The 22,625-nt window shown below is 39.2% G+C and overlaps 1 protein-coding gene across 3 annotated transcripts in view; it reads right to left on the bottom strand.

Moving 5' to 3' along the window:
• Nucleotides 1–1,963: 1,963 nt before the first annotated feature.
• Nucleotides 1,964–22,625, bottom strand: part of GYS2 (glycogen synthase 2) — a 47,383-nt gene continuing 26,721 nt past the window's right edge. For all 3 annotated transcript variants that reach the window (XM_056340320.1, XM_056340319.1, XM_056340321.1), the window contains exons 6-16: nt 18,988–19,105; nt 18,457–18,577; nt 15,873–15,979; nt 12,657–12,716; nt 11,946–12,024; nt 11,184–11,297; nt 8,133–8,259; nt 7,019–7,114; nt 5,263–5,426; nt 4,001–4,081; nt 1,964–2,881 (exon numbers count right to left, since the gene is read on the bottom strand). In XM_056340320.1, the coding sequence (XP_056196295.1) occupies nt 2,666–2,881; nt 4,001–4,081; nt 5,263–5,426; nt 7,019–7,114; nt 8,133–8,259; nt 11,184–11,297; nt 11,946–12,024; nt 12,657–12,716; nt 15,873–15,979; nt 18,457–18,577; nt 18,988–19,105 (1,283 nt within the window). In that variant the 3' untranslated portion in view covers nt 1,964–2,665. The remainder of the gene's footprint in view (nt 2,882–4,000; nt 4,082–5,262; nt 5,427–7,018; nt 7,115–8,132; nt 8,260–11,183; nt 11,298–11,945; nt 12,025–12,656; nt 12,717–15,872; nt 15,980–18,456; nt 18,578–18,987; nt 19,106–22,625) is intronic.

Here is a 22,625-nt window from a genome sequence, read left to right as displayed (position 1 = left end):
TGCAAATCCAGAAAGCAGAAAAGCGTTGCTGTAGTTAAATCGCCTTGCTACTGACAGCTAGTCCTAGCATTGAAGGCAGAACTAAAATAAGCCCAGAGGCATGAGGCAGAGGTCACTTTGGCCACTGTGGGACCATTTCTGAGAAGAACGGACACAGCATTCACATTAGTCACATCTCAAAAGTTGTGTGCTTTCTGTCACACCAGGCAGGTGCTCAAAGCATGTGAGCGTGCTGAAACACACACAGCTGGATTTGTGCATGATGTCACGCCAGCTCCCTGCCCTTCCCAGGGAACTCAAACACCATAAGCACTTCTAAGAGAACCTGCAACCTGGATCATACTTGTTTATTCTTCTCCTCTGGGACTTGTCCACAAAGGGCAAGCACAGCTGTCTTAATGTAACCCTAGGAAAACCTTTCCACTTTCCATATTGCCTGTGCTGTGCCTCCAACATTTAGCAATATTTACAATACATATGGACTGACCTCATCTCTCAGCACTACAACGAAGCTGAGTCTGGACAGGTGATAAATAGATGTTCACCAGTCTCTGGCTACTAAAACATTTTTAGGCAAGAAAGGAAGTGCCTGATCACTTTCAGATGATGCTAATGCAATTTTCATAGCAGAGAATTTGGGGTGGAATGCTTTTTTTGTCCATACAACAGTGCATCAAAATACAAGCAATAATGTCAGATTTCTTGACATATTTTTTTTAAGCCAACTTTAACTTAAAATGAATATGCCCTTTAAATGTTATTTTGTTGGGACTTTCAGCCATTACATTCTTTGACTCTGCAAGGAAACTTTGATTAAAAGCACTCTGGGGAAGAATATATATTTATGAACTCACAAAATGCAGTTGTTCTCCACTTAGTAAACTGTGTGAAGGAAAATATTTGCAGTATCTTTGCTTTCACCATTTTCATATGAAAAATATTCATTGTTTTAATTACTTCTAAAAAGGCTAAAAATTAGTGAGTCCTTTTAAATCCAATTAAATTTTGCCATAAAAGTCTGAACCTGTCTTCTGAGACTAGTTACTCGTTCAGATAACCAAATCAGCTTAAGAATGAAAGTCCAATTTTAAAACAGGTTTTAGGTGGGCAAGAATACATATAGGCGCCTAATCCCTTTTATCCTATATGGCTTATAGTAAGAACCACATCATCAAATGTTGAAGTGTTTGAAGAGTAGGTGTCTAATCAAGGTTGGACATCTAGGCTCCCCCGGGATTGACAGTGCGGGTAAACACCTCCAAAGGTTACACAGTCCTGCCTGTTGAAGAACAGGCTGAATCAATTCCTGGAAATGTATTTTCTTGAACAACATGAGAAATTTTTGATGCACAAAGTTCTAAAATAGAAGATTAATCTTGTTTCTAATGTCTTCATGTCAAGATCTACTTCTGAAGAGCATGTTCAGGTACTCTCTGCATCTCTAGAAATTGAAATACTTGTTGTGGTTTAACCCCAGCCAGCAACCAAGCATCATGCAGCTGCTCGCTCACTTCCCCCCAGAGTGCAATGGGGGAGAGAATCAGAAGAGCAAAAGTGAAAAATACTTTTGAAAGCTTTCTGTAAGAACGAAATGTCTAGTTCTCGTTGTGAGGTTCAATTATTCCCCGAGAACATTGAAGTTTGAGGTGCTTCTCAAAGTTATGTCTGTGGGGCAGACGTGTTCTTGGAATTCTTTTAGCATTATTTGTTATGATTAGATCTCTTCTAGAAGTGAAATAAACCGTGGACTAACTGGGAAATTGGAAAGAACTAGAGTTACTCCTCTTTGAATGTTGTCACATTGCTCTATGGCATGTAGGTCTGTCTGCAGGGGAAGGTATTACTTCAGGGAATTTTGTCATTCTCTTTAGCCAAGTCACATTAATTTCCTCCTAAACCAGTTTGTTAACAAACTTAGAATCTGAGACAAGATGAAAACAATAAAAGAGACATACCAGAGGAATCAGAAAATAAATGGTCTGCTGTTTATTGTGGGTCTAAATGTCTTTAGAAAAATGACTTAATTTGTCTCTCAAATTCAAATGCCCACTACATAAGACTTTATATTGTTCCACAAGCAGGATGTTTCATCACTGGATCAAGACACTTCTGTGTATTGCAAAAAAAATTTTAAATGATGTAAGCTTACAATAAACAGCATAAGGAAATAGAAAGACCATTTTCTTTTCAGTGTATCTTTTTCAACCCTGCCAAGGCTTCCCCAGTGTAACACTTCTGTTTCCCTAAATTTTTTGAGCTCTGGCTTAAAGTTCATGTTAGTTTAGGAGGCGAAAAGAGAAACATAAAGGAAGCAGGAATTAATGTGGGGCACCCATAATGGACCTATCAGCATAGATTATGATTAATATAGATAATTATGTAGAGAAAGGTATGCTTTGCAGTTTGTATAAGGTCCTGAGAGGACTGTCACATTCTCTAGGTTTATTAAGCTTGAGAAATCTCTTCTACCTCAAAGAGACACAGAAAAATTGTCATTTAAACTACTTTCAAGGTGGAATAATATTAGGCTTTCCAACAGTGTAGCTCAAGTAACATTTAAGATTCCCCTAATTATATCTCACTGTCCTTAACACAAAGCTTGCCAAGCCTACAGGAGAAACTGTTGAATGGATGGAGAGACCCTGCCAGGGTCAGAGCAATGAATTCAGTTCCTGTATTCTCCATGCTGCTTCTTTTTTCCTTGTGGCAATACTCCAAGAGAAAAGGGAGACTTTATGTTTTGCCTATCCCTTTCAGCTTCCTCATCCTCATCATATCTTTCATCCTCATCTTCATCTTCGCTGTGGTGAGGGCTGGAATGTTGAGAGACAGAAGGTGATGGTGGCACCGATGAAGGCCTGGGGTACCTGAAACCTTCCGTCTGGCAAAGAGAGAAGCAAGTTGTATGTATTATTGCGGTTCTCCTCAATTGGTTGTATACAGCAATGTAAGGCTATCAACACTTCAAAGGAAACCAACAGTGGGATGTAAGCTAGACCTGTTCTGCACTCTAAAATTAAACTCTCCTGAACCCAGATCCCCTCAGTCCTTCTCTGCCAGTAAGTACACACTTATATGGCAGTGATCTTTAGTCTCTGCCATAAACAATATGCTGCCCTTCCAGCACTGCCTTTTGTAAAATATATTTATTGAGCCTTAAAACTGCTGACACAACACAAAATCCTTCTGTATTCTGTACTCAGAATATGCTTATTGAAATACAGAGGTTTTCTAGTTATAACGTCAGTGTCTAAAAACCAGAAGCAAGCAAGGGGGTTTGGTCTGAGCATCCTTATCTCCTCCTTATTTAAAAATAAATAAGTTGCTCTCTGGAGGTGTCTGGAGGTTTGGTTTCAACTAACATTGCTCTTACATTGGATATGAGCAGCCTCCCTTCTCAAATTGGTGCTAATATAAACTATGCAAGAACTGTTTAAAGGTGTGCCTTTCAACTGAACCCTTGCAGTTCCAGCCATAGCCTCATCCTCACATACCATGTTTAGATGAAGGCAATACATTGCCTTGCTTTCCCTAGAACATCCTTTTCTCAGGTCCCATTCGATTTGGTTTGTGCAGAACGTCTCCATGGCATTTATCAGAAGCAGAATTAGAAGCTTCCACTCTTCTAATAGGAATTTCTAGACCAGCTGAGGAACTGGCCCTTAAGTGCCATAGTTCCACCCAGGCCACTCTAAGTCACCTGAAGAACTGTTCCTGCATTGCACCCGGTACCCCTGGTGTTTGCATCTAATACCATTACAACTCCTGAGTGGAGCTAGGGTTTACAAATTGTTGAGCTTGTAACTGTAAGTTCCTACTTCCCTTCAGTTAAAAGAAAACTTGCTGTCTTTTCTCTCTGAGACAGACAAACAGACATTCTCTCTCTCTCTGCCCCCCTCCCTCTCTCCCCCTCCCTCCTCTTCCACCCCACACCCCCCCACCTCCCCCTCCATACAGTAGCTAAAATGAAGATGAACTCATCTCCAAAATTCGACTGTACCTTTGGTGGAGCACTTGGTTCCATCTCAAATTTATCTGGGAATGTTCTGCTGAGGGCCAAGTGTCTGGCATGCATGTAATACTGCAACATAAAACAGAAGCCTTTACAAGTCAAGTAAGTCTTGGGTAGATTTAAGAAAGAAAAAAAAAAAGAACATAAAATTAGTATCTTCTAAAAGATGACGCTGAACAAAAGCTAAACATGTTTTCAGTTAAGCATCCAATTGATATCACTGCTTGTAACACACACGTTGCAGTGAAGTAGCGCACCATTCATGTTAGATTCACACTGAAGCAGAGTCTGGAACAGAAGCTGAATAAGGTTTCTGTAAGACTAAGATGTATTAAGATGGAAGCCAGCACTTGTCTCAGTCTGTATTGCTCTTACTAAGAGACAGGTATTCTTTATCTCTCAAGATAGAATTGGCTCTTTTTTAACGAGGAAAATGTATACCTTTCAGTGTGCATGTGAAATAACACACATAAACTTTGGACTCATCCTTGCATAGGAAGCATGTGTAACAGTTACAGAGAAGTAATATTTATGAGTTTACTGAAGCCTGGTATTTAAGGATTTGGCAAAAATATTTACGGATCCACTATATTCATGAGTCTGCATCACATGCGTGGAAAAAGCAGCTTGTCGTGTCAGGGTCTTTTGCTGTGTTGGGAACTGTATAAACAGAAAGGTTCACACACAGGTATCAGGGCAGGACAAGGTCCAAAATAGCTACAAAACTGATACACGTGCATCCACTTCTTTGCTCCTGTGGACCTGAGAATACTGCCTTGCAACTGGCTTCTTAGTAGACAGTACTGCAGTGTTTTCTATGTCAAATTAAAAATACTGGTTTGCCTTTAAGGCACAGAGGTACTTTAGAAGTGTTGAGGACCCACAAGGCCAGGGAGCATTTTAGGAAGAACAGGTAGGATTTTTGAAAGAGTCCAGATGACTTTGGAGCACAAATTGTACTTAGTGTAGGGTTGCCAGCGTTGTCAGAGACACAAGCTTTTCACATTGTCTTCAGCACCGGGAGCACAAAGACCTCAATGTGACTGGCTTCTGCTCTAACCTATTCAGTTAAATCACGTCTCTCCTTACCACTGGAGAATGGAAGCATTACACTGAAACATAAGGGCAGGCTTTGCCTTTTCAGAACAATGATGTCTCCTTGCATTGCAGCATGATGCCGAAGACTGCTAGAGAGATCTATGTGTCTGTGTCTGGAATTTTTAATACTTCTGTTACATAGTTTCACACACCCTGCCTAAGTATCTCCAGTCCAACAGATCTGAGAGCCTCTCAGTTCGGTTTCTTTGGATGATCCTCTGGCGACGGGACTGCTGACAAAACCCATACAGGAACTGAGTCAGCTGGTTGCATGATTCATCAGGTGAGCGGAACCTTCTGTCAACTATGTAGATGCCTGAAGGACACAAAAAAAGGCAAAGATGAGTAAAACTGAAAATGGTATCTGACCTCTTACATTTCCATCCTACTTTCTGTCACATAGTCTTACAAACATTACATGTATTATATGTTCTTTTTAGTGTTAGAAGACAGTTATATCTGGAATATTCCTCAACATTCTGATGGAATGAAAAGCTGCAGAGAAATGTGTATTTTTTATTTTAATTTTCTTTACTTTTCAGGATTAAATTCAGCAAATTATTCAAAATTTGGAATCTTTGTTGTTGTTGTGTAACTATAGAATCATAGAATCATTTAGGTTGGAAAAGACCTTTGAGATTATTAATCCAACCATTAACCCAGGACTGCCAAGTCCATCACTATGTCCAAAAGGATTCAAGAGTTTCTGGATAAAGACATATCATTTTTATCTCCCATGATTACTGACTGCTTAAAAAACCAACTAGTGCTTTCATAGTTTGCAATAGAATTTATAAATGTAGATGGTCAGAATTAGCTTGTAAAGGGGAGGTTGTATTTTCTGTAGAAATATAAGTGTTTCCATAGAGATAGCTATCTTGTATACATTAGTCAATATACAATCCTGGCAGAGAGAGCGCCAAGGTAAAATTTGCCTCTATGTAGTTTGTGGAGATCAATACTTTATTCTTGCAACTTCTTTACACCAGTGTGTTGGGAAGAATAAGGCAGTAGACCTCAGCTATCTTAATGGACAAGACAGACACAAAACTACCTTAACTGAAGTGCTTGTTGTCCCCTAGGAAATGTACAGCCATTTATGTCAACGCTTACATCTATGTTTTGGCAGAGAAGAGCAGGTGAGCTATACTCTTGGTCTGTGACCTTTCTGAAGGTTCTCAATGAGATATCTACCCAGGCAGGTGTAGCTATATTTTGCAACCAGCTCTACCCCTGCCCCTGGGTCAGGGCATAGTGGGTACCAGTCTGGAGCTTCCACTGCCTGATGGTGCAGACAAGCCAAGGTACTTAGAAAGAGGCCTTAGTTTGGGCACATTTTCAATATTGTCTTGAGACACCAGGAGTTGGCTACCTTCCCCCTCATCACATTCCAATCACAAACTATTTCTAAACATTTATGAACAAGTTCTTATTTGTAAGTAGATTCCTTTTATTTTCACAGGTTTATTTTTTAGACTACATGATAATTTATTCTTTGGTGTGGGCAAGTTCACTGGCCTCAAAGTCCCAGTACATCCTTCTCGGACTATTCAAAGAGAAGCAGATTTTCACTGCTTCTTTGGAAGGGCTCAGAGTGTAACCAGAGGCATTAAAGGGAAGTGCTGGGAGACTCTAGACTGGTATGAGGAGTGCTGAGTTTGGAAAGATAAGCCAGACAAAAGGTTAAAGGGAGACAAAAAATGAGAGAACCTGGAAAGGGTTTGCATAAATATGAAAGCTTGAGCAGCTTGTTCAACATAATGAAATATTCAGAACTCTGATTATATTGCCCCAATGAACTACACTGCACTAGTTAAAGCATGAAATTGAGCAGCAACAGCATTGTTGCTGTGCTTTTTGCTTTCCCAACTCAGAGGCGGTATGTTGATAGGGTGTTAAAAATTTTACCATAAGCCGCTGGGTCAGCAACATGTTCCTGCATGAAACAGCCGAATCCAGAAAGGTTTGTGGTTACACTGGGAATGCCCATCACAGTACATTCAGCTGCCAAAAGAAACAGACAAAAAGCCTTTCAGGGCAATATGCTTTGAATAGTTTCACCTTGAGAGAAAAAACGAAAAAGAAACAGGCAGACAGAAGGTCCCATAACACTAGGGCTGCTCTGAAAATGTCAAGTGAAAACTATTATGCTTTGCTGTGGATTTGGAGAAAAAGAAGAAAGAAAGAAAAAGAAATTTTAAAGAGAAAATTTCACATTGTTTGTAAGAACATATATTTGTGACTCCCAGCAGCTAAACTGCAAATTTTCTGGGAGTCCAGTGTTGAAACAGAGAACCCAACAAATGCTCTTTAGAGGGGCACTCCAACTTTCAGATGTGTGTCGAGACTACAGAAGGTATTTTGGAGGACACAAAAACCCCAGGCACCTAGGCTTTGATCTTCATATGTATCCAAGTTCATAGTTTGCACTGATTTCATCAGGTGTTAAATGTGTTTTGTAAATCTGGCCCAAATTTTTTAAGTCAGAAACTATATGCTGTCTGTATTTTTAGAAATTTTCATTCAATTCTGTGAAATTCTCTACCACTGCATGTAGTTGTGGAAAATATCTTTGATATGGTGTTACATAATTCTATAAAACTTAATTGTTATCTGGAATTAAATCCATTGAATTATGTCAACTGGTAGCATCAGGTTTCTTGCCCTACTTTTTTCAATATGCACATTCCTCTAAATCTTCTTTTCAAATCCTTGAATCAAGTTAAGAATGAAGTCTAAAAAATGACTTTTTGTTCTAAAGCCACATAAAATCAAAAGATTACATGTTAGTATGGGAAAGGGTCCAGCGCAGGGACAAATGTGAGTAGTTGTCAGTCAGTAGATGCCATTTTATACCACCTTGCCCCCAAATTTTGCCAGCAGTAAGACCTTTGCACTGCAGAGGAAACAGAGTCAAAAGAGTTTTTTCAGCACTCCAGAAGAAACTGGCTGCAAAGCTATTCTGCATCAACAGAATGGGTATACTTCACCTAGTATTGAAAGATGAATACAGATTGCCTACCTGGAGTGTAACCCCAGGGTTCGTAGTACGATGGAAATACACCAAGGTGGCAGCCTCTAACAAAATCCTCATAGTCCAAGGGCAGCAACGGGCTTGTTGAAGAAAGAAACTCTGGATGTAGGATCACCTGGATATTCAAAACTTATATTAGAGGTGAAAGAAAACCATCTTCAATACATTTTAACTATCAATTAGTTCAAGCAATTTCTTCACTCTGGTCTTTTCCTAAGTATCTGGACAACACCTCCTTTGCCCATCTGTTACTTAATTGACTTCCCACACTGAAACATATCTTCCCTGTGTAGTCTTGTCCTGGAAACAGTACTGATAACGAACCCTTTTTCTGGACGGTTCTTGAGCTTTATCCTTGTTGATCAAGGAAGACAATGAGCACTGAGAATTATGCTTAAGGCCGTGGCATTTAGCAATACTTAATTTGATTCTCTTGGACTGTTGTGCCAAGGTACAGAGTATTGGGATGCCTTGTTCAAGAGGAGGCCTCAGGAGGATACAGCACTTCTGAGCTTCACAGCATCCAACTGAAATACAGGAACGCTTATGGTTCTTTCAAGAAGTGAAAGAATTATTAAACCAGGCATATTATAGCCCCATGGGCCTGAGCGAACCTCATCAAGTTCAACAAGGCCAAGTGCAAAGCCCTGCACCTGGGTCAGAACCTCTCCTAGTATCAATACAGGCTGAGCACAGAATGGATTGAGAACAGCCCTGAGGAGGAGGCTTTGGGATGCTGGTGGAAAAAAAGCTCAACATGGCCTGGCAATGCGCACTTGCAGCCCAGAAAGCCAACCAAATCCTGGGCTGCATCAAAAGAAGCGTGGCCAGCGGGTTGAGGGAGGTGATTCTCCCCCTCTACTCCACTCTGGTGAGATCCCACCTGCAGTGCTGTATTCACCTCTGGGGCCCCTAAGATAAAAAGGACATGGACCTCTTGGAGTGAGTCCAGAAGAGGGCCATGAAGATGATCAGAAGGCTGGAGCAGCTCCCCTATGAAGACAGGCTGAGAGAGTTGGGGTTGTTCAGCCTAGAGAAAAGAAAGCTTCAGGGAGACCTTACAGCAGTCTTCCAGGTTCTAAACAAGGCCTACAGGAAAACTGGAGATGGACTTTTTACAAGGACCTGTAGTGACAGGACAAGGGGTAATGGTTTTAAGCTGGAAGAGTGTAGATTTAGATTAGATATTAAGAAGAAATTCTTTACTGTGAGGGTGGTGAAGCACTATAACACGTTGCCCAGAGAAGCTGTGGATGCCCCATCCCTGGAAGTGTTCAAGGCCAGGCTGGATGGGGCTCCGAGTGACCTGGTCTAGTGGAAGGTGTCCCTGCCCATGGCAGGGGGTTGGAACTAGGTGATCTTTAAGGTCCCTTCCAACCCAACCCATTCTGATTCTATGATCCTCTGCCTAGGCTAACTAACCTTGCTGGAAGACAAAGCTTATTGGGCTAATGTCCTGCTTTCAGGACCCAGGCTAGTTTATCTGCACGTCTCTGCAGGGCTTGAGGTCACTGACTTACATTCCTCTACTAAGGAGAGAAATGCCTTGTACATGCTGTCCAGTCAGTTTTGGGAGGGAGAAGCATGAGGAAAGGGTTTAACCTTCTCTGGGCTTTTTCCCCACATAAACCTACTGCAGCCATTATTCCATGTCAAGGATATGCTTTTATCCTTTCTTAATAATATACTCATTTGAGTAAATCAACACATGAATGCATTCAACCAGTAAGTGGTCTGTAAACTCATTATGCAAGCTTATTTGACTCCAGTGAATCAAATAAGATTTTCCATTGGCATTGCTGAGGCTGTTTTTCACATGCCAACGGTGTCTGAATGGATATAGCATACATCTCTCAAAATTGCTTTCCATTTGAAGTTTACAGAAATTTTGTCCATGACATTCAGCTCATTTAGTATTAAGCCTGTTCATGCAGGAGGTATTTTTCCAGTGGTAATGACAGGTTTGTACAAACTTGACATATACGTAGCCAATCAAGTCTACTGAGAAGCAGGAAGAAGTGTGTGCAGTGTTTATATGCTATCTGCTTTCTCATGAATTCAAGCAGTTAGTTCTGAAGACTTTTTCATTACATTTATATACAGTGCATCCTTCCACCCTACTTTTGTTACATCAAGTTTATTATTACCATATAATGCTCTCAGAGCTCATTGGAGACCCACACTTGGCAGAGAATGCGTTAAGCCAGGAAGAAGCAACTAGGAAGTTGAGGAAAATGTCTACTCAGTTATTGCCATGGGTTTAAAAACCGAAACACTGGGAACAAATGATATGTCATTGTAAGAGATACTATGGATCTGACGTTAAAAATGTTTGGAACAGAAAAAAATGCAATTTTAGGTTCTACTTTGAATAGATAGATGATGAGATAGTCATAGTTAGAGAAGAGAATGTCAGACATTCCCAGACCAAAACAGACTTTGGCACACTTATGAAAGCAGGAGATGATCATTTCTGTTGTCTGGCAAGATAGACATGGAAGTCAGGAAAGGATTTATTTACATGCATCGAGCTTCAACAGTTATGTAAACAAGACCACAGCAGGAATGGGAAGTATTTCTGCTCAGGAACAAAGCCCTGGTTACCTTCTACAGCAAACACTAAGCGTCAGGGTGCTGTTCTTAAGAGACAAACCAATACTCCAGAAATGTCTGTGCTCGAACTCTGACCTCCAGTTTTAAGCAAATGAATCTATTACAGAGTTTTACATCTGGGTGTAAATGACGTGTGGCACTTTCTGAATTTCAGGAGTAGTAGCTCCTCATTCAGTACAGGAGGCAGCAATGAAAACAAATCCCTAACATCAGATTTCTAATTTGGTTAAACGTCAACTGAGGATATCTGTGAAGTGACTACTTGTTATTCCTGGAAACTAAGGAAGCGGGAGGTCTATCAGTATACTACATTAGTAAAATACTTCCTTATCAAGAAGTTGACTGCATTCCCCATGATAATGATCCAGAGTGAGACTGTTTAAAGAAATTCCATTTTATATCTAAAATGAAAATGACAGAACGTACCTTTACTCTGTCTGTCCGGTTATTGAAAAGGCCAATGCGTCGGATGGTGTTGAGGATTGGATCATTGCCATCGTCAATCATGTTGTGGGTGGTCACTGGGGGCAGACAGTGTCGCTAAAGAGAGAAAAGACAATCCAGAAGCCAGACAAAACCATTGCAAAAAAGTCCTGTTACCATTTTCCAAAGTTAGTGGAAGACAGCAGGAGATTTTGTTATCAATGCAAATAGGTTTTTACCCTTTCAATTTAAGGTAAGAAGAAAGTTGCAATCATATAATATTGTCTTCTGTATAACCAAGGCCATAAACGAGACCATAAAATCTGTCACAGGACTTGTTTCACTTACCTCAAAATACATGTATTTGTACTACCTTTTAGAAAGGTCTACCATTTAATTTTAAAGGTTTTTAGACAATACATTATGTCTCTTAAGAGATTGGGTTTGCGTATCTAATAAAAATGGAAGAATCCAGGCTTCAGGAACAATGCAAAGTTCACACTTAATGAAGAAGAAAAGAATTAGGAATTTTGGTGTCCTGCATGTAACTGGAGGAATATTCATGAATTCCTCAGAAGAATTAGTTTGGGTTGTACTCTCATTAGAAACAGTCACAGGTGATCTTTAAATGCTACTGATGAGAAGCATATTTGCTGAAAACTTCATTTCAATGCATGCATATTGCTATCTGTCATACACAATCCTTGTACACAGTCATGTTTATCATTTATACTAGATATTTGTGTAAACAATAAATTTTCTGACCTGAGTTGAAAAGATGGCTCTTTTCATAATGGTCATATCATCTCGGTCAAGAATCTTGTTCAGGTCTGGAATTTCTCCTCTGTGGAGGCAACACAGAACCTATTTTACCAAATAGCTGTATAAAGAAAATTAAGAAACAGCAAACAAGGTCTGATCTGAGGCCTGCTGATGTCAACATGAATCTTTCCTTTGTTTCATGAGCCTTCTATATTCCCTACATTTTGTTCTCCCATACACTTGCCGACTTTCCAATCAGCTTCCAAAAAAGCTAAAGAATTCTTTTTTTCTATTTGTCAGCCATAGCTTGGTTTTGCTGAAGTTCCAGTCATCTAATCTGTGCTTTGGGTCATTCACTTCCAACTGTCTTTAGAAAGGACATGACTAAGCCACTAATACTTATTTCTCTCATGGTTTTTTTAGGCTGACCCAGCTTGTTTTTGACAGCGAGTAAGCCTTTGTATTACTTAGACATCCTCAATGTCTCTTAAGACTCTTTCCACAATGGGGTGTTAATATTTTTAAATTTTTCTCCTTCGATTTGCCTGTTGATCAAGTAACCTGTATATGGAACAGAGGGTTCCATTACCTTCTCCTGTGCCCTTCCTATAAATGCCAAATTTTGTACAAAAAGAGTAGAATCACAGAATTACCACGGGTAAGAGAGCTGAATACATAGATCTGCAAGGTAGAGCAAGTAACTTATGTACTCACTTTAGCAGGGCATTGTAGAGTTTCTTTCCAAACTTTTCTTTCACAGATTGTGCAGTGTCCCTAGGAAAATAAATAAATATATGTATAAAATAGGAGAATCCAGGACAAGGATAGAATAAAAGAGATTCCTGCTGTTGGAAATTAAATTAAATTGTGCTTTCACATATACTGATGGAACCAAGAACGTAGAAGCAGATAGAGGTCTGGTTGTCAAAGCTCTTTTATCCAGCCAGCAGCCATACCGACAGATTTCCGCACAACTGAGGATTTGACCTGCATCCAAAGATGAATACACTGTGAAAACCAGGAGCAGACCTCACTAGCGATTACTTCTAATATTTTGCTCTGATAAGTAGACCACACTTTCATCTCAGCTATGGAAAAAGAGAGCATATATATGACTCTACACAGAGAAACATGATCATTAACACTGGACACTAATGAAGACAGATAGGTCTCCAATTTAACTTGACCTGGTAGAAAGATGTAAGATCAATGAGTTAAACAAATGGCGATTTTAAAGCAAGCTTCTCCATTCACTTCCTGCCCTATTTCCTAACTCAAAGATTTTTGAAAACAAGTGTTAGATTAAAGGTAGTTTACTATAAACTAGTTTGCAAACCAAAAAACAATTCCTGGAAAGCTCAGACAATGTTTTAAGCTAATAATAAAGCCTGTGCCAGACAAATGTTATATTTTAGCAACAAAAAACTCCAGTGAACAACTGCTCTAAATTCCAAGTGTCATTTAAATTATCCTGCCCCTAGCTGAACTAACTTGAAAGTACAGTTGGAAGTGCTGTTGCCAATAGCAAGTGAATGCCCACTTTGTGGAAATTTTTCTGCCTTTAGGATTTCTAAGAATTATACTTTGAGCTAAGACAAAACTTGTTAAATGAAATCCTAAAATTTACCAAGCTGAGAATCCTCATACCTAATTTTAGTTCTTCTCTCCTAAACATCAAACCAAATGGATCCAAAACCCAGCAAGCCAGTCCCTTCATGACTGTATTTTCACAGATTTGTTCCATGCACAATATCCAAAATTTAACCCAGATAGGATAGACTCTTTCAAAAGCAGAAGAAAGAAGGGATTTTATATCCCAGATCAACCATCATCTATTATCTTGTAAGTGCCAACCTCTTCTTGTATTCAGTTTCTGTGGCATCTTTAAATTATGTAATACTGATACCAGGTGGTTTTATCCAGAAGCTCCAGATTATGACCATGATAATGCTACATATAATGATGCAGAGGGTATTTTGCTTTTCACAGAACACAGTGAGAAGAATAGCTTAAGTAGCAGTTTTTGCATGATTTCACATCTTTAGGTTTACCTTTACTGTTACTATTATGCCCGTATTATTGAGTACCAGACAAATAACCATGTAGTAGAGATGCAACAGGAAAAAAAAAAACTTTGCAATTTCATTTAATTTAAACTTTCCTAATATCCATATATCATTTATTTAATATATAACTGTTGTATTATATTCAAACATTACATACGTTATATCAAAGACAAAGCAGAAGCCAAAAGCACTTGTTACAAGCATGGCTGTTTCTCACTGCACTCATGGTTTTACTTTCTCATTAAAAACTCTGGCTATGTTACCCTGCTTTAGCCATCTACCGTTTAAGCCAGTTGCACAGATCCTCCACACATCTGCAGAGGGTGACAGTCCATTTCAGAGGATGATTCCCTTCTCTCATCTTAGACACTTGCTGAAGTGCTATAGGATGAAGCATCATTTGGAGTGAACCATCACTCTCCACTGGCAGTGAAGGCAGCTGAGATGCAGTATTTTTAGGAAGCCAGAGTTGGACAATTAATTCCAGCCTCAACATTTGTGGTACCTGTTTCCAGAGTGGTAACCAGGTAGAATGTTTCCTGTAAGTCCCAAGAAATGTTGTGTGATGACTCCAGAGATAATCTAGAGAGTAGATATATTTCTCACATCTGTCTTCTTTTCCAGATACGGCAAAGCTAAATGATTTCAATGATCCTTGTTAAACTATTTCTGTCACTGGTTTTGTGCAGGTTTAGTATCCGTTAATCAAAGACTTCAACTTGATTACTGATATCCAGAAACTGAGCCAGAGATCATCTGCTGGAGGCAGTTAATGAGATAACAAGAAAAATAGTATCCTTGTCTTACACAGTGCCTTTCATCTACAGATCTCTAAGTCGTTTAGATTTCTATCATTTTATAAATATAGAACTGGCAGCAGAAAGGTTAAGCACAGTGAGACACAGGCATAAAAGCAGAAACTAGGTCTTGTGGGTTTTAGTCCCTTAGCTTAAAGGCCAGCTTCCTTACTTCTGCAGCAGAATTTAACCACCCGAGCCACATGATAAGGTGCACTTTTCCATTTCCCTGCTTAGAAAATTAATGTGTAAATACATTAAATGAAATGGAATTTTTCACTGTTTTTAAACAAAAATCATCATTGATAACCCGCCACTGGTTCTGTTTATGAATTTGAACCTTCAATTTTGCAATTTCTCTCAGTTCAGAAATACCTCACAACGTGTGTCTTTTCCCATGTAGAATCACATAGCAGTTAAAGTGAGGTAACGGTTAAGTCTGCCCCTGCTTTGCTTTTCTGTTTGGGAAGTTGTAAAATGAAAACTGTTAAATTGAGAAGGGCTGTGACAATTTTCTCTTTACAGCTCTAAGTTTCACTGCTTGGACATGGCCATCACTTATTGTAGGCTATATAGAAAATTACAGACAATTGTTATTAACTGTTATTCTGCTGGATTAGACAGTAAAATTTCCATATTTCTAAATAAAAAGGATGTGTAATTAATTTCTGTTTCCCACCGGTGGCAGGGAAGCTCACGCTGATAAATTAGTAGGCAGTCCTTATTTTGTGTGAGCTCAATGGTATGTCCAAGGGAGTACCAGAAACAGGCAGAAGACATCCAGAACACTGGATTTTCTAGAATCTTTCTCTCTGCAAAACAAGTACTATTTGCTAACTTGTTACAAAGAATGACAAGGCAAGTTTACTAAAAATAACCTAGGATAAAAAAGATAAATATTTGCCCTTATTTATCATTCCCATCTCTTTCATCCCTACAAATACATTCTAGTTACCCACAATCCTCAATTTTAGCAGAGCAAAAAGAAAGAGCATTATTCTTCGTCAGAAACTTTTGCATGTCTCCTCAATCCACTGTACAAGACCCTCAGTGAGAATGGCAATTACCAGAGCTGCTTCCGCACCGCTTGTCCTTTCAGGGTTTCCACATTGAAATTGTTTGTCTTTGCTGGCATGATGAAGAACACGACAACTGTAACATCAGTCTTATGAACCTACATGGACACAAGATGCAGAAAGGTGAAAAAAAAAAAATCCCACTACAAGGTATCACAGCCAACTTCAAGAATTAGCCACAGGAAAAGCCAATGCACTTTGATGAATTGTCCAGGAAGGCTCTGATCTTCTACCTCTCCTTTTAGCTATGTAGTTTTTGCCAAGTCAGACATATAGCTAAGGATAGATACAGGTAAACAGATGTCACCCAATGCCAGTTTGGGCTGTAAAGATCTTCCTGACTTCTCACTGTTTAGAGGCCATGGCTTAGGATGTGAACGTAAACTGCAAAAAATAAAAATCCTACACATTTTCTCACCTGACACAAACTATGTTGGCTCAACAGAGTAAGCAATTAGTTTACTAGCCGAGGTATGCCCAGCATGGGGTGAGGGATTCCCTACAGCTGCAAGCTGAGCTACTTTCCGTAGCAATAGTGCCCCAAATCTATGGGCCGAAAGGGGCATGATAGCAACTGCTATCTAACTGAAACCCAGCAAAGAATCTGCCAGACACACTAAAACCTACAGGTAACTTCTTGCTCATCTCTCATATCCAACTACTGCAAAGGCAAAAAGGATAAGCTGTAAAATCTGACCCTTTACTTATAGATGGTTTCACTTGCTGGTTTCTCCTGTGCACTAACAAGTTCTGAATGCCAGGTCCATGAGGGATTCCTCACATGGAGCAGAATGAGGTTGTATTCCTGTCAACAGCTATTTAAAGAAAAGCTAAGAGTGAACTCTCTTCAGGGCTGTAAAAATTAATTTACCTTGAATTGCCTCCATTCTAAACTTTAGACACACAAACATGCTATTAGTATCCATGATCTCAGACTGAGGTACAGGGAAATGTATAAAATAATCTATGGGACATATCTATCACTGTAAGGTTCTTCCCTTTTCTCTCTTCAAGGCAGGTACAAGGTCTATCATGCTATGATCTCAACATGTATTAACAATCTGTCCCAACATTCACATTTTATTTCCAAGACATTAGTAAGGTTTTTAAGTAGAAAAGGAAAAGAACTCGATAAAATAAAATGATTCCATCCAATGCTATGCATTTTTTATGTTCAGGCACACCACTGGGACTTGTTTAAGAAGCACCATCATTCGCAAATTCACAAATAATGCAGGCATTTTGCTGTTCCCCATGGAATTACCTCTTGAAATATTTACCGAGCAAGTGTTCTTTGAAAAGCTATTCGGGTGCTGGCATGCATATTAGAACAATAACTCAATAAAGCCAGGCTCAGCTTATGGAAGAAGCAAGTGCCAGTATCTGGTTCTAGAGAACTCTGGAAAACTAGCCTGTTTCTTTTGACATCAGCCTAGCTTGTCATTGATGTCATATAAACCATCAGATAAAATCAGAGATTGCTGCAATTGTTGCTTAAGCAATTCTTTCCCTCTTACCACATAAGACCTTCCGCATTATCAGCATTCATAGTTAACAGCCATGTTAAATACCACTACCAGGTAGCTGATGTTGCACAGCATTGCCAAACAACAAAAGTCAGTTGTCTGGCAAAGTTGTAGAAGAAAAACTTAAGTTATGTGAGGCAACCTGTTGTGTCAGTGAATGGATTAATTATTTCCAGAAAGTCCACAGGCTCTAACGCTGTATTAATAGAAGGTGGCAGTAGAACAAGTGCACGTAGGGCCTTGAAAATCAATATTTTTTAGCCCAGCTAGCAATACAGCATCAAGATTTTAATCCAGGTTTTCCATATCATTGAAATGATAGAGTACAAAAGAGAGAGTCTGGGACAACAGATAATTGATTCTTGCTAGATGACTGAAAGTTATTAGCATGATTTTTATTTTAAATGTATCAGTCTTTGGGATACATCTGGAGACATTTTCAACAATCTCATTTGTAGGTGGCAAGTGCTTTGCTCTTTGCTTATGACAAGGCCCAGGTCTTATCTTCATTAAAGTATTCCACAAAGGCATATAGAAACATTGCACTCATTTTTTCACCTGAGGCAACAGAAGCAGGAGTGACTTCCCCATGCTTATTCTTCAGGCCACTGCCACACTGTGAATCTTGATGCAAGATTCCCATCCAATGTGATAATAGTACTCAAAGATGTAAAAGATCATGGTCAGGTCCTAATGAATTAAGCAGTTTCCTTAAAAAGGTATTTTTTAATTGCATCATTAAAGGATTATTTCTATTTGCCTTCTAATATGTAAACTTTCAGGGTAAATTCTTGAATCATATTTTCAGTGTTTTTCTCTAAAAAACAAGGAAGTAACCATGGATTAACTTCTTTGACTATGTAATCAATTATTTTTAAGCAGCCTGAGATCATTGTATACTCAAATGATTCAGCGAGAGCGCTTTATGAGAACTCTGAATATCCTCTAATTATTTTCCTATAAACCAGAGTATGACATAGAAATCCTTGCAGGTGACTTCCATTTGAGCATAAGCTCTATGTTATCTACATTTGAAGAAGCTTTCTTACCCTCAGCAAAAAGTTTAATCTTGATAAGGCTTCTAGAAACATATCAGCTCCTTTGTTGGAAAATTCGTATCTCCCAGCAATGAAGAAAAATAAGGTCTTCTCAAGACTGAAGTCAAGGTGGCTGAAACCAAGCAAACAGAAACAAGCACGAAGTATTTCTCAAAATATAATCAAACAAAACACGCAACAGATTTCTATTCTGGAAGAACTTATTATTCCAAGAAAATAATGGAAGGGAGGCTTTTTTGCTTTCTTTAAATTTAGTTAACTATCTTAATCTGATAAACTGCATCTTGGGTAAAAAATGAAAAAGAATCAAGATCTTCTGCCTGGTCCCGCAATCTGTTAAGCGGAGTTAGAACTGGTGTCTAAAATTCCTTTAGCTTCTGACTAAAACATCCCAGACAGATATTTGAATACATTGGTAACATTTCACCTTCTCTGTGAAGTACTTGTTAGTCTTCCTGCTTTGGTTCTTGCTTTAAATAGCATTGGACAACCATTGCTAATTTTTGAAAAGTAAAAGCATACCCATAGAAATGACCTCGAATGAACTCTTGGATCCTAGCCTTGTACATGGAATGCAAATTCTGAAACTCATGCATTGCTGAAAATTTCTTAATGTTCAAGCCATTTGGGGTGACAACATCTGGAAAAGCAGAGAAAAGGCAGAGGTAGATATCTTCAGAGTCAGAGAAATCTTTAAGGCAAGAACCAATGTGTCTTTCAGTTGTCAGTATATGAAGAGTTTATGTACTCATCACTCACGATAGGGAACAGCACTGTCTTAACACAATGGTCTTCCCCAGCTTGCTCCACAAAGCCATTGTATGTGGCACTCCACCCTCTATAGTGTTGAAGTGGCTTGGTACCATTTTGACCTGTACTCAAGCATAGACCCTACTGGACAGTGAGGTCTCCACATGCCCTTCCGTCCCATCAAGACTTAAGTAATGTCTCCATTTAGCCATACTTTTTTTTTTTTTTCCCCTCAGTATGTCCCTTACCTCTTTTATTCTTGATACCACTGTTGCCTGCTTTGTCACTACAGATTGAAAACTCTTGAAAGCAGAAACTGTGCTGTACTATGCACTTGTTTACAGCATGGCACAAGAGAAGTCTGTTCTGTTAAAACTTCTGAGGATTTACCAGAAAAGGGAGAATATAAGAAACAGTTTTTAAAAGACCTTTCAGTAGTTTGTTGGATTTCCGCTAAAAATAACCACAGAATAGTATGCTTTACACTTTTATGGCTACTCTCCTCAAAGATTCCAAAGCATTTTACAATTAAAATTTGTTCATTTCCAGTATCTTCTAAGGTAGAGTCGCAGGATATACACAGAAGATAGACATAGTATGTTCCAGCCAACACTGAAATTCAGTCTCTCTTCACCTTTCTGGTAGAGCACAGCACCTATGTAAAGGCTTGCCCTAAACTGAGTTGAAGTAAAAGGAAAGAAACCTGTTTTGAGTTGGCTTGTGGAAGTCATGTATGGAAACAAAAGCGGAGGCCAGTTCCCCAACAGATGTATTTCATAGTAACACAACTGACTTAAACAGACCCATACTAATTTGTGACACCAGAGATTCTTTAAATACAAAGAAACTTCAAAGCAGCAAGGAGCGCTAATTATTAGAGGATACACTGGTGCCAATTTATGCTTGTTCTCTTGGCAAGTGTCATTAGGTGTCTAGTAATCGTTAACTGTGTTTAAAAGTTCTATGCATCATCCAAAGGACCTTCAGTAAGATCTAATTCCCTGCCACACATGGTTCACACAAACAAAACAGTATCTCCTTTGATCTCAGTGCCCATGGTTAACTCCCCACACACATCAGGGTTACTGATGGGAGTACAGTCTCTTCCTTGCCAGCGATACAGGACTTGAATGTTAGTTCTACTGTGGTTTTTCAGTCAAGGATGCCTGACATTCAGGGTTTCTTGTCCCTTCTCCCAAAAGCAAAGGTTTGCATGTCTAGCATTAAGCATCAGACTTGATAAAAAAACTGTCTCTTATTTCTGGAGATACAAAGATGTCTTTAAAACATCTATGGTTCCTTTGGCCGACTACTGTCGTGGTTTAACCCTGGCTGGCAACCAAGCCCCACACAGCCACTTTCTCACTCCCTTCTCACACAGAGGGACGGGAAGAAGAATCAGAAAGGAATGTAAAACTCAAGGGTTGAGATAAGAACAATTTAATAGATAAAGCAAAAGCCGTGCGTGCAAGCAAAGCAAAACAAGGGATTAATTCACTACTTCCCACCGGCAGGCAGGTGTTCGGCCATCCCCAGGAAAGCCAGGCTCCATCATGGGTAGAGGTTACTCGGGAAGACAAATGCCATAATGTTGGATGTCTCCCCCTTCCTTCTTCTTCCCCCAGCTTATATACCCAGCATGATGTCCTATGGTATGGAATATCCCTTTGGCCAGCTTGGGTCACCTGTCCTGGCTGTGTCCCCTTCCAATTTCCCGTGCCCCTCCAGCCCTCTTGCTGGCAGGGCCTGAGAAAACAAAAATTCCTTGACTTAGTATAAATATCACCCAACAGCCAAAACCATCCATGTCCTGTCAACAATATTCTCGCACCAAATCCAAAACGCAGCGCTACAGCAGCTACTAAGAATAAAATTATCCCAGCTGAAACCAGGACAATTACATATCAGGATGATCTTAAAAGTAGTACAATCGGTTCTCCATATGCTGTCCTGTACATGTGCCTGACATTTTTCATGCAAATGCCACAGCCATTTCTAATGACCTCCTTGAAATTTACAGTCTGCTTTAGCAGTGTATGTATTCCCCTGCCAGGTAAGAGATCCCCGATTAATATTTATCTTGTAAAGTGCTTTTAGATTTTCGAGGTTAAACAGCAGTAGATAAAAAGAATACATTTATTAGTAACCATGAAATACCAAAAATTTCAATTGACCTGTCTTGAAGTACACACTTGAAACTAAAGACCAGCCTTTACCAGAAAATCAGAAATCTTTACTTGAGAGGTACTTCAGATTTGGTTCTCAGTGGCAAGAAAGGAGAATTGAATTCCTGTCTTCTGCTACATAGCCCTAGGACCAGCTCTGCACAAAGACCTATGTGACCTCATGTGAGTGGGGGATCACCAGAGCAGAAACATCCTCCATTTCTCTTTGTCTTTACCAAAAACATACCTTCTCCTTCCTCTGACCTGCTTCTTGTTCAGCATGGAAGAATCGGCTCATGCAGGACATAGCTTTGAGACTGCAACCATTTAAAGTTCTTCCTAATAAAGTAAGAAGCCCTGACTGGGTATTTCTGGCCAGTTTCCATCCACTCTTTCAGATGTATTTATCAGGGAGTTTTGGACACTCATCATCATCATCAGCCTGTATATAACCTACTCCCATATTCTTTGATTCAACAGCAGCGTCTTTTACCCTTTCATCAGGATTGGGGCTCGATTCATCTCTTATTTAAGCCTTTGAGATACCGAACAGATGTGGTGGTCCAAAGCATCCAGTTTACTATTTCTGCTCAACATACAATAATATTTTGAATATGAGCGATGCAATGTGCCCTTGCCCCAGGGAAGAAGTAAAGGAAGAGAGCTTTGCTCCTATTTTAAGGGGTTTGATTTTTTTGTTGTTTAATGAACGAATGGCATTTGTGTTTTAAAACTGACCAAAGTAGGTCAAATCAGAATGCTTTGACTTCCATATTTACAGGAAAGAAATTTGCATTAATTTGTGTAATGATAGCACAGTATGATGTTTTCTGTTGATAAATCACTAAGATTCAGGGTTGACTCATACTTTTTCAGTTTGCTTCTATCATCTTGATCAAATATATACAGATACAAAGTCTAGATCTAGGTCTTAAACAATACTTCAGTCTCTTGAAATTTTGATTCAAAGTCTTCTCTACTACTACTGAGAAATACGTTTCATATATGAATGAAAATATTAGAAATCCCATAATATCAGTTTTCACATCACAGGAATATAATTTATGATCACTGACAGAATATTGCATGATATGTCAAAGAAAACAGGTTCAGCATTAGATACTTAAGCTTTTGATAAATATGGTTTGATAAATTATTGATCAAATAACAGCAGCAAGTGAAATCAGTATAATGCAAGCAGTCATTCTGCCAAGTTTAGACTGGTAAACTGGTCTTTGTCCTGGT

This window comes from Falco biarmicus, chromosome 5, assembly GCF_023638135.1.
Source record: "Falco biarmicus isolate bFalBia1 chromosome 5, bFalBia1.pri, whole genome shotgun sequence".
NCBI lineage: Eukaryota > Metazoa > Chordata > Aves > Falconiformes > Falconidae > Falco > Falco biarmicus.
This window is presented reverse-complemented; position numbering and strand designations above follow the sequence as displayed.